This window comes from Mycteria americana, chromosome Z, assembly GCF_035582795.1.
Source record: "Mycteria americana isolate JAX WOST 10 ecotype Jacksonville Zoo and Gardens chromosome Z, USCA_MyAme_1.0, whole genome shotgun sequence".
Taxonomy (NCBI): domain Eukaryota; kingdom Metazoa; phylum Chordata; class Aves; order Ciconiiformes; family Ciconiidae; genus Mycteria; species Mycteria americana.
Genome location: NC_134396.1, coordinates 63,157,536 through 63,170,675, shown reverse-complemented (window position 1 = coordinate 63,170,675; position 13,140 = coordinate 63,157,536). Strand labels below are relative to the sequence as shown.

Genomic DNA, 13,140 nt, shown 5'->3' with positions numbered 1-13,140 from the left:
TCTTTTTTGAACTTACTTCAGTGTTAACTAATGTTTAATTCTTTGCCTGTGGAAAATTAAAAAATACAACAGAGGGTCATGAATAGGGAGCTAAGACTGACTCTACCAAGAGAAACCATAGCCATTCCTTTCTGATGGAAGTTTCCAGCTGCAAATTTCCTATTATTTGAAGACTAATTGAAAAAAAAATCTTTTAGACAGGAAATGATACATTTTGTGCTCTTCTCTCAATACTAAATGTGCCAACCTCACGCCCAAAAGAAAGAGGACTGCAAAATGTACGTAAATACATGCTGATAAGCTCAAGTCAGCAGCAGACACTTCTGAGTCTTTTCCATCTTTGCTTTATTTCACCATTTGCTGTGAAAGTAATATTCATCAAAACAGATACAAATATTTAAGAGCCTGACAATGTATACTTTTTATTTTACAACAAATACATGTATCTATCCTAGGATGCGCGAAGTGGAACTGTAATAAAGGACACCTGTATCCAGATGAGGCAAGAGCGTTCAGACTCAGCTTAGGAGCCTGTTCTCCAACTAGCAGAGAGAGACAAAAAAAGATACCCAACTCAGAAAGAATGTTCTACTGTAAATATACCTTATCGTGGTGCAGCTCCCCAAGCAGAGGAGACTGTTACCCTAAATGGGACACAAGTACAAAAGGAGAAAGTGTTACTTCTTAAGAAGAATACTTCTTAAAAGTATTCAATAAATCTGCTAAGGGCCTGGGGAGGGCAGGGATGAACTGAATCAAAAAGAATTACCAACTTAATGGGTACCTTCCAAGCTGCAACTTCATAGTGACTACCACTGTAATAAACACTTCCAAACATGAAGCACATTTTAATGGCAGATTTGTTTTTTTTTTTTTTTGTAACAACACAGTTAACTTATATTGACAACCACAAAGATTTTATGTTGCATGGAAGTCAAGCTGCTTTCATATGGTCACCCCTCTGGCTTCTGCTTCTCTTTGTTTAAATACAACTACATCTCTACTGGGATGTAACATTAATAATTAAACTATCTATTAAAACCCCAATGCTAGAACATGAGTCACAACTACACTCATAGAATATTTGTAACCGAGACACTGTGAGAAAAGAAATGAAGTCCCCAAAAGTAAAATGCTCATGTAATTTGTTAAGATGCAAACCGCTGAAATCCTTTTAGAAAACTGTAAGCAGATTAATATAACTCATTAAAAAGGGTGCTGCCTAATGACTCCCGTTAATTAAGACTGCTCACTGTGAAAGGTTCTAATCAAATAATTGATTAAAGTTTGGTTAGAAAATACAACTGCAGGGAACAGCATTGAGACATCCTGTACATATAACAAGTTATAATTTATAAGCAAAATTATGTAAGCAGAGTAAATAGGGAAATTTGCTTGTATTTTAAGATCATTAGGGCATTGTCCTTCCCTCTCATTGTTACTGCTAAAAGCTTGATTCAAAGTCTAATGAAGTCAGTTGGAAGGGTCACATCAATCTCAATGGACATTACGGGTGAGGCAGACTGGTCCCCATATCTTAGCAAAAGGACAGCGTGAGGTAGCCTCCAAACTGGCTGCATCCGAGAAGCAATACAGACAGCAGTTTTTCTGCCCATCTATCATTCTTTCCTCTCAGTAACTCAAAGCTGTTTGTTGGAGTTGTCTTGTTGGTCTTTTTGGTGGAGGGATCTAGTTAGCATCTGACAAAACCAAGGCTGTCCAGATTCAGTTTCAATACAGCACTCTGATATTTGGTTGTCGGCCAACTATTTTTTTTACCATGCTTGGGACCAGACAGGAAGCATCCTTTAGAGCAAAGGGAACAGGTTACTTCTCCCCAGCCTACAGCAAATGCTTGCTTAATAAGCAGCTGCTGATGTTGGCTGACAAATAGGTTGGCTCCAAGGTACCAGGTGGCTAAATCCCTCCCTCAGGTACATTACTTGTTGCAAAAACTGTAATCCTACTTCATCTCATTGTTTCTGCTTGGGCAGCCTACTGCACAGTAATGAAATCTTTTGTGCTATCAGTCTGAGATCTTGCTTAGGAATTAGCAATAAATGAAGGAACAAGGCATACACATGGTAATATTGGCAGGAAGGCATGAAATCAGGACAGAAAACATAAGAATATCTACCGATATGCCCAATTATCTCTACAAAACAGCAGAGAGCAATTAAGAGCTCCTAGACAATGCAGACTGTACCTACATGGACTGTAAAGAGAAACCAGCCTGGACTGTCTTGACCTGAGCCAGTCATACGCTGTTCTCACAAGCACTCCACAGTGAAAAGGGGCATTTCACTTTCATTGCTTTTAGCCAGATGAACCTCAGGTGGGATTTCAGCTCTGACATTTGACTTCATGTCTCAGCCGGGTTTATTAGCTTGAGTGCAGCATCACATGAACCCAACCACATGCAACCCAGTCCCACGCTAGTTCTCAGCCAGCTCATGTCTGTGCACATTAAGTTTCCCTTCCAAGCTACAGGCACAATAAGTATGCAACTACCGTGCTTTTTTAAATGAAGGGCAGGACACCTAGCATTAAGAGCACTTCCTAACCCCTAGGCTACGCAAACTTAAACTATTTACTGAGGTGCCTTCTGGATTTGCAATGTAACTTCAGAAAATGGCCAGATATTCTGGAAACATAAACTGGTAAAAGTTGCTCAGCAGAGACCACAAAGCTGGTGTTAAATACTCATGTTTCATGTCTAAAAATCACTGGACATTATTAAAAATTTACAATCTTACTTTTTTTAGCGCTAACCTTAATCTTACACGTAAAGCTACTTTCTTGCAGATCAGTAACTTACTGTTGTAAATACTGTTGTAAATACAACTGACAATGGTCTGTTGGTTTTTGGGAGAGGACAAGTTTTTACACTGCTAATATACTGAATATATAAAATGTTAAATAAATCCAATTATTTTCAATCATGAGTACAAAGAAACTATGACTGTGTTTCCAGTGAACATATAAAAAAAGCAAATGTAAAAAAAAAAAAATATCAAACCATTCATCTTCTCTTCCATGGTAGGGATTAATTTTAAATACACACAGTTTGACTCATTTTTTTAAATGTTATTATATCAGAGGAAAATTGTTCTCCTTAAAATCCAGTTATAAAAGGTGACAATACATGTTTTCATTTTTCCTTCCTGCCTCAGGGCACAAGGTTTTGTGACACAGGTACTAGTCTTGATCTTTAAGGGGTACTAAAAGAGATGGCACAAAAGTTTTAAACAGCTGACACCATCTCTCAATATGGGGAAAACCCCATGAAATTTAAATCAATTAAAAAGATTAAAAAAAAAAAATCAAAACCAGTGTGCCACCAGAAAATCCATGTCAATAACCATTCAGGATTTCAGAAAAGTATTCTCATTGATTATATGTAAAAACCCCAATAAACTGTAAATTAGTAGCAGTGGGAGTTGTACACATGCACAATACCTCAAGAAGTTGAGAATACCTATGACTCTCTGCAACAGTACCACATAGGCCTCTGCCAGAAGCAGAGACCAAACAGTGACGAGACTAGAACACTCCCTAAGTCCATGACCCACATGCTATACGACTGCACTACTGAAATCTGCCTAGATGACACCACAAACCCTGTGCTACATATCCTACTGAGAATACTTATCCCATCACAGCACCAGCCAGGGCAAAATGGCAAGAACTTCCATTTGATGAAGGCACTCATCTGATTAAACATTAAAATGAATATGGATCCCCCAGGTATGATTATTTCAGTTAAGTTCATTCTACTATCTCAACAGAAAACAAAGTAAAAGCTACCATTAATTTTATATCTTCCTTCAGATCATGATTAACACTTCATAAAGGAGCTCACTGATGCTATGCTGCTGCTGCATCAAATTTGTCATACATGAGATTAAGCAGGTATCAAGTTAGACAACGAGGCCACCAAACTCCTTCTTTTATTGGCATCTCTATGACATTGACAGAGTATCTTGCACCCACCTGTTCACATAATTTTGGCTCATGATGCCCACATCAAAATTTATCATATCCCAACCACTCTGTACTTAGTTTGTTTCCAGACTTCCCAGCTTGCAGGTAAGAAAACCATCAGTAGTTCTAATTCAGCTACACAAAAACATACATACAGCAGACTCCACAGTTGTATGAGACTAATATTCTTTGTGCAAAATGAGGAGCCATAGAGGCACAGTAAAGCCCCGTTGTTATTATAAGCTACCCCCTACTATCATTAGCAACTGAGAGCCTGTGGAGAATTAGCTTTGGATACCACAAGCAGAAAAATGTGCAGGAGGATTAGTACAGACAGGATGAAACTAATGTAGAGTAACAATGTGAAGCCAAGAAAGTCTCCAAGCCAGTTTCCAGAGGTAACAGCATTTACCTTTCCAGGATTCCACCTTGCTTCATTAGCCTAACTAGTTCCTGGGCATTTTTACTAAATATTCCATTAACCTGAGCACAAAATGCTGCCAAGGACTTCTCAACAAACATGAATATGCTGCACCCATCAGCTAATGCCCTATCCAAACTGCCATCATCCAATACAGTCTCCTACCAAGATCATGACCTGAGATTTGCAAATGGCTTCAAGTCTTCCTGAAACTTCTCCTTTACCACTGGCCTCTTCTACTTGCAGAATCCCACTAAAATGAATTCTTCCTAACACACATGCAGCCACTCATTACACTGTTCAATGGGCTTTAGAAAGGTGACCAGATACCACACTGTGGAGAACGATATAAAACTTATCCAGAATAAAATACATAGAATATAAACTCCATGCTACCGTATCATTACTTACAGAACCAACACAATGATTCCTGCAAATGCATGCCTTCTTCTGAAGCAGTACATACTACAAAGTCTTAAAGACAAGACAGACAAAACTTTTATTTGAAGCTTGTTGTGTTGTACTCCTCCACATCAAACACAATCTTTGTTCCAGATTGCTCTGTTCTGCTGTTCTTCAACACTAAGATTCAGATGTTATTGTTATGCCCTGTGATTACAATTAAGTTTTGGAAAAGTCATTTATATGTTACCTTGCACTGGAATAATAAGGGTTTCCTTCCTCCTCAAACCTCCTAATGATTGGCTCCTTCAAAGCTGCTTCATCTGCCTCAGATAACTAAAAAACCAGGCAAATAAACAAACACAGGTAAGATATTCTTTAATATTTTCTTCCACAATGACAGCAGAGCTTTATATGCAGCATCAAACTTGAAGAAACTGCCTAAATGATCTCCTCAAAGTTTTCCCCCCTTTTACACACAACTATCAATTTAGCATATTTGACAATGAAATCAAAATACCACTTTTCAAAATGGGTGGGTGGAAAAAGGAGAGTAAAAATATACTTAACTGAGTATAAGAATAATTGGGGATTAGCATCTGAAAAAATACTGAAGCTACTGTACTGAATAAACCCTGTTCTGAGTTGCCTTTGGCAAGATTTTTTATTAAAACAAGTCTGTGCTATTCTAACACTGGGTTTTCTTTAAAATCCAGAGTGGTCACCACTGTAATTCAGAAAATTTGCAAGTTTCTAACACCTTCTACTGACATTAACTAACTAACATAACAATTACGTTTCTCAGACTTCTTCCTGGGTATCATCCTGTCCATCTTAGGGATTTGGGAAATTAAGACAGAGATAGATGAGGGTGAATATATTCTATCCACAGAAAGCCCAAGTAAAGTGTAGAAAAAAGAACTGTTGAGATAACATGTACATACTGCTTCATTATTTTGAATAACTACTCATGATAAATACAAGCAATTTTAAGACATGACAATAAAATCACTTTATATGGGACCAAGGCACCAGTATAAACATAAACCATGTAATTTAAAAAACACAGCAGAAAAGGCTGTTAAACAAAATACCACTAATTTTCAATTACAATGTTGAAATTAGTCAAAACCTTTTCCAAACCTCTACAGACTTCTGCTGTTATAAGATTCATAACTCTCAGTCACTGATTAATTTGGAGGATCAGCTTTCTATAAAACTGCCTACTTCAGAAGTAATTGGAAAGACACTTTGTTCTCACATATTCCTCCTCATACTCCCAAACCAGGGAGGATTGCTTGCTGCTCATCTTGGGCAGAACGAATAATCTGGTACACAAAGTACAAAATGATGATTATATGAGAAATACTTCTCTTTTTAAACAACGACAAGAAATGTCATGAATGATCTTCACATTTAGAAGACATAAACAATAACATTTCACAAATGCTTCATGTTTGTTAATGCACTAGGTGGCATTGGGAGAGTGATAGTTCATTTGTGTCTCACTCTGTAACATCCTTTCCTAGCTCATAAAGTAAGCAACTCAGTGAAAGAGTAAATGATAATGACATTACTGCAAATGAAAGAAGAAAGATGTACCTGTTTTCCCTCCCTTGCTTTTTGGTCCTTAGCTATTGTAGCTAGAACAGTTGCAGCTTGTTCCCCTCCCATCACCGATATGCGAGCATTTGGCCACACATAAAGAAATCTTGGACTGAAAAAATACATATTAAATATTAAAATAAGACATTGCCTTATTTCCTAGTAAAGAACTAATTCTCACTCAGCTAAGAATTCATTTTAATGCATGACAATCTTACAATGTATTGGTTTTTAAAGAATGCAAATTAACGTACTTCAATGCTTGCAGCATTATGTTTGAAAATGCAAAAATTCTGCTCATTTCCTATATTCAAGCACCTTAAAAAATTATTTGTCTCTTTCTTTAGTCTCTTCATCTCACATTCCCCCCCCCAGGAATTTTTCTCTTTAAAAATATCACCAACAACTTCAGAAGTATCAGGGACCTTGAAAAATGAAAACAACATTTGAGTCATGTCCACAGGGTCAAAAAAATAAATCCTTAGGGGTTCTGCAAACATTACTCATAAAAACAGGCTCATTAAAGCGAATAAGGATTTTTTACACAAGCTGGTACTCTTCATATGAATGCAGAATAAAGGACCAGCCCATAATGCCTAATGATTGTTTACAGAATCACAGAATTGTATAGGTTGGAAAAGACCTTTAAGATCATCGAGTCCAACCGTAAACCTAACACTACCAAGACCACCACTATACCATGTCCCTAAGCACCTCATCCAAATGTCTTTTAAATACTTCCAGGGATGGCGACTCAACCACTTTCCTGAGCAGCCTGTTTAGGACTGTACAATTTTTCCTCCAAGAGCTAAAATGGCAGAAAAGCATGTCAGCAGGTTTACATGTCAGAAGATCTCCTCCGTCACCTAATTCAAGGTTAATCATGAGCCTGTCAACCTCTACAGGTTTGTCAGGTTGTTATTTACTTAGGACCATATTTGCTGAGAACTTTTTTGTTTTCCAAATAGCACAACTTCTGCAAGAGTTTAGACAGTTTTTCAGAATGGTACTTTAAGGTTATGTTCTTGTAACTTAGTCTTATCTCCTGTTGTAACTTGAATTAACACTTACCTATACGCTCTTCCACACATCCCATAGTTTCCAGCTCCGTAAGAACCACCGATAATCACTGTTATTTTAGGTACATTGGCACAAGCTACAGCAGTTACCATCTTGGCACCATCTTTTGCTATCCCTCCCGCTTCATATTCTCTACCAACCATGAAACCTAAAGAATTACAACATGAAGAAAAGGCTCACTAACTTTATATTATTATACTATGCTATATGTCATACTATGTGCTTTATAGCACATGCAGAAGAAACTGAAGAACAAATCATAAGGCAAGGCCTTCACCAGCTGCTGACAGGCTGATTTCAGAACAGGCTGGAGATGTAGGTGCAACAAAGCACACAAGATGCTGTCTAAAAGCCATAGGCTCAACAGTTAACAGTGAAGCATACAACACAGTGAAACTTCAAAATATTGAGCTTATTCACCTGTAATATTCTGCAAAAACACAATGGGAATATTTCTCTGGCAACACAACTGGATAAAATGTGTACCCTGTGGAAAGGAAAGAACAAACAAACAAAAAAAAGTAAGCCATTAAAAGTTGGATCAGTGACACTATCACTACCAACACTCTGAAGTCTGTGACAAGTCTCCTTCCACTGAAATCCATGGGAGTATTTGCATCATGAAGTGCTGTACTACTTGGGCTTCATCCAAAGTCAACTACAAAACATGTATTCACTCTAGCAGAAGCAGGAAAATTCCAAAAATGTGTGAGTCCAAGGGTGAAGCAGAAATAATATCCTTTAAAAGCATTACTGCTGATAAAGCTCAACTGTTTTGACTCAGCCAATATGTAGTTAAACCACAGACAGCTTCACAGTGTGGCATCTGACATTCGAGTTTTATAAGACTATGTCATGGAAATTAGAGACAGCCAGTCAGAAAAAAAATATCTCCCCATTTCCTGTACAAAAGAAAATTATTCTCTGAAATTGGGAAAGGCCCACATACACTATTTGCTCATGGCCCTGCCAATTGCTGTAACACTCTTTCCTTTTTCTCAGGGCAGATGCCCTCTCCCCATTTTCTAGGAAAAGACCATTTTCCTAGCAAAGATACAAATAGTAGATTCCAAGCTCCTGTTTCAACTAGAAAGAATCTAAGTCAATACAGTTCCTCAGGTTACTTACACACTGCTGGTTAAAAAAAAGAAAAAAGGTATGTAGCACAGCAACTGAAAAAATCTCTAGCCCCTTCACAATACACAACCAGCAAAATTTAGGAAAATAAAACAAAAAAGAGAGAAAAATCATAAAGCATAATCTTTAGCTAGCTTTTTCAGAGAAGCACTCGCAAAGCATAGTGATGACCACGGGAAAAAGGTGTGTCAAACCTCATTAAAAAAATGGAAAAGAAAAAAAAAGGAATATTGTTAGATCATGATGCTTACAGAAGCAACATCAATCGACAAAGGTCTCTCCAGAAATGAAACAAGTGAAACTAGATCATCTCCTCTTACAGTACTGATATGCCAGCAAAAGTCAGCAGAGGAAGATTCCTTACATTTTTTTCATTGGTAGGAAAAAAGTTGCAGCACTACATTATCAGAAAAATACTGAAAGTATTAGAAATACTGAAAGAGTTATTTTCAACTTGGAAATAGCTGTGTTAAAACAAATGCTAGCTGAAAACAATGTCACCTACTGTAGTGCTCCAAGCTGAAACTATTCCTTCAGTACATGAAACTCAATTTTGTGTATTATTTTATTACAGCAATAAATCAAGTAAAATTACTTCCTTTCTCCAAATCTCTCATCAAGGCTTCCTTTTTCCTATAGATTTTCAATACTGATTTCCTCACCATTAACTTGAGGAGCTACTAGAACAAAACTACCATATATAATTGCTATTACAAAAAAATTCAACTGACAGTAGTTTCTTGAAAAAATAAAGAACTAAACCAAACAATATAGAACAAGGTAAGTAACTGCTCTGCCATACCCAGAAACTCTTTATCACCACCAATCCCCGAAGCCCCATCTGTTAACCGTAAGATAATCACAATATTCCATCAAAGATGCCCTTTAATTCACAAAACAGGTATTTTAGTTCACAGATTTTATGAGACTGCACATGTTTTCACTCATTAGTCTAAGCCAGGAGCTGCTGCAGCAAAGTATGAAAATTAAATCTCTGGTAAACCAATGAACTGAGTACTGGAATCTAGGTTTGAAATTTTCCAGTTATTAGAAAAACAAAGATGTGATTTATTGTAGACATTAGGAATTATAGCTAATAGGGTATTTTATGCAATCAGCATGCACTTTTCTTGTAATAGCTGTTAAGTTTCAGGATTCAAAGGCTGTTTTTCTAACTATATTTTCCTATTGACCTATCTACTTCATATCAGAAAAAGCTACAGAACACCGCTTCTAAAATATGGTAAATTATTTTTACAGCTTATTAAGCTAATTCATGTTTATATGAAAAAAGTAGAGCCAGTCCACTTTCATTATTTAAAAAAGTTCTTCATGTCAAGAGCAAGTTGTCCACCAGAAGTTTTGTTTCCCAATGGCAAAGCAGCTAGTAATCTATTTATTTACCTTTTTTGCTGACTCTGAGAAAAGAACTCCATTGTTTCCAATAATTCCTACTGGATAACCAAATATTCTTGCAAATCCTGAAGCAGAAAGATAGATTTGTAATTTTTCACATATATTTATTTTACCATAGCATATAAAGGTAACACTTTCTCTTGGTAACAGAAACTGCTATTCTTTTGAAGAAAAACATTATTAAAAATATCAATGGATGAGCCAAACAGAATGACTCCAACTATAAAACCAGTGGGAACATATACAGAATCATTATAATGTATTTCTAAATACCTGTAATTAAAGTATCCCCATACAAGGCTTTGAATTCATCAAATTTACTTCCGTCTACAATTCTGGCAACAACCTTAAGAAAAAAATAGAAAAATAAAATGAAATTCCTAATCCTTCATAGTTTTTAATTTGTTTAGAAAGAAAGATCATGCTAACATATAACTTAAAACAAATGCTTTCCATTTAGAGAACATCAAGCAGCCCACCATATAAATAGTCTGGATGGCAGGCAAAGCCCATTTACTTTTTAAAGTGTGATTTATCTACATGTCTATAAAAAAGGAATTTAAAGATTAAGAATATTCTAATTGAACAGTTTAAATTATACAGGAACAAAGTTTTCCTGATTAGTTAAATTTCAAAGAAAAACTGCTACCTCTGGTTATATTAAACATTAATCAATAGACTCACATTTATAAAGAGAAAAACATATATAGCCATGAGTCACTTTCTTAGAAGTAAGTTTATTTTCAGCTTTGCTTAAGTTTGTGATATACAAAAATAATGAAGATCTGTTCTGAGGTTTCTCTGAGATGCAAAGGAGACATTTTCTATAAATATAGATCCACTGCTAGCAAGACATTTGCCAGAAGATATTTATTTCAACTTTATAAGAACATAAATCCAAGCTATTACAACAAGAGTGTCTTGGAAGTGAGACTCAGTAAGTGTGTTCATCTTTTTTTCCCTTAATGCAAAGCAAATCCTAGTAATTTCTGACAAAGTATTTTAAGAAAGGTACATACTAAGACTCTTCCTAAAATACATACTTGGTTGGTAGTGAAAAAGGCTCTGCATATGGGATCTAGGCAAAATATGAGAAAGTATGTGGTCTTGGATGAAGGTACCAAGGCAAATAATTACACTAGACCTGCAGTAGAGTACAATAATCTCCATATGTGTTTGGGAGAGCACTGAATTGTTTGGGGTACCTATACTCCATAAATTTAAAATACGTGGATCTTTAATTTCGCAGGATTAACAGAAAAAGAAAGCTATCACATCACTCAGCAAGTCTATAGAATGCTTTGCCAACACAAAGTTCCCTATTTTCTGGCAGCTTTTTCAGAATGTTATCAGTCTCTTGTCCTTGCTCATCCTTCTTAAAAGTATAACCAAAAAGCATTGTATTTTCAACACGTCATTGCCATTGCAATGAATCTGCTGGACAAAAATATAAAAAAAAAAGTTTAAAAGATTTTATGAAATTTAAATATCCACTATAAACCGCAAATCAGATTTCTGTAGACAAACTATGATGAATTAAAGAGTGATTTCCTGCAAGAAAACTGAGTGTATGCATGTATGGGCAAGCAGATCTTGCATTTATATTCATACCTCTTTGACATCAAAGTTTCTTTTTAGCTGGTCACCAACTATTCCATATATTTCATCAGCAGGAAATAAAGGCTCTTCTGATGGTTCTACAGTCACCTGTAACAAATGTAACAAAACAATTTACACAACAAAGGAATTATCAGTTCACATTATGACTTAAAAAAACAAACAAGAATTAATTTGCCAATGGCTTTGAGCACAGTCTTCTCTTCACCAACCCCATCAAAATGCCTGTACTGGCTTGTCCTCACTTTGCATAAAGATCAGATTTCTTAAACTGAAGGTTGGTAACACTTTCTCACTTACTGTTACCTTTGTTTCTACTCCTGCGTATACCCCCATGCATGCTCCACTTCTTCCATGTTATCAAAAATCAAGCACGTCCTCCCATTTGCTTACTTTTCCCCCTGTGCCCTATTAGGCAGGTAGTATTCTGAAAAACCAGTGAAGATTTTTGCCACGCAACTGAATACAACATCTTGCCTTCCTTCAGCTGCTGAGCTTTAATCTTCAATTCACCCTCTCGCGTCTCCTGCCAAAATAAATTAAGGCAATTCCTCCCGCTATGCTACCCATCCTGTTTTCTACAAGGAATTTTTAAATCAATACAATGCAATGACATGATTTGGGTCTATCCCCTCAGTTTTATACCTTTCATTAATAATCACAGATAATGTGTATTCAAAAAGATGCTTTAGCAGGTATCTAATTTTAAGTCCAAGGGAATGATCACATGGGCTTAAAATTAAATTAAGCACCTTGCACAACTGGGTTAATCTTAAAGCGCAATTCTATGATTCTGAAGCACTGTTCTAGTTGCTTCACTCTTGCATGTAATTCCAGTGATTTTGTTGGGAATAATGCAGCACAAATGTAACTGCAGAACTGAAACATTAGAGAAATCTTTAAGGACAAGAACCATAACCTGCCTTTTCAAAGTGTCTAAAGTCAGAGACAAAAAATGTGTTGTATAAATCAGGCAAAGAAAAGCATTCCTAATTTAAACAATGCAGTGTTTTCAGATTCTATACACTTACATCTATTTTCTTTCGGAGATTTAAACTTCTTACAGCTTTCCTTGCTAGATGAAGTGCATGATTGTCATCCAAAGCATAATGATCTGTTACACCAGATCTTCTGTATATAAATAACAATAGCAATATGAAGACTTAAAAACAAAAAATATCTGACAATTAAAATCTGAGGTTTTAAAAACTTTTAAGACTTAAAAGTTTTATATTTATCTTTAAAATAGAGATGCTAGAATACAGCTCTTCATGTTTTGTTATGAAATTATTTTCAATATAAAACCCATACCTGAACTTTTCTTTGAAACAGTACATTCAAGTTATCAGACATGACATAAAATAGCAACTCTAGGAAGTAAAAAATTTAAACGACAATATAAAAGATGACAAACATTGCTCAAATGGAAATTAAAATTAATTCAAAATTATAAATAAAACCTATGTTGACAGAAATGT

General features: G+C 35.9%; 1 protein-coding gene across 1 annotated transcript in view; it reads right to left on the bottom strand.

Moving 5' to 3' along the window:
• MCCC2 (methylcrotonyl-CoA carboxylase subunit 2) overlaps window positions 1-13,140 on the bottom strand; it is a 38,812-nt gene that overhangs the window by 1,381 nt on the left and 24,291 nt on the right. The window contains exons 9-16 of the mRNA XM_075526958.1: window positions 12,694-12,793; window positions 11,657-11,752; window positions 10,319-10,391; window positions 10,034-10,110; window positions 7,913-7,979; window positions 7,484-7,640; window positions 6,410-6,524; window positions 5,058-5,143 (exon numbers count right to left, since the gene is read on the bottom strand). Of these exons, the coding sequence (XP_075383073.1) occupies window positions 5,058-5,143; window positions 6,410-6,524; window positions 7,484-7,640; window positions 7,913-7,979; window positions 10,034-10,110; window positions 10,319-10,391; window positions 11,657-11,752; window positions 12,694-12,793 (771 nt within the window). The remainder of the gene's footprint in view (window positions 1-5,057; window positions 5,144-6,409; window positions 6,525-7,483; window positions 7,641-7,912; window positions 7,980-10,033; window positions 10,111-10,318; window positions 10,392-11,656; window positions 11,753-12,693; window positions 12,794-13,140) is intronic.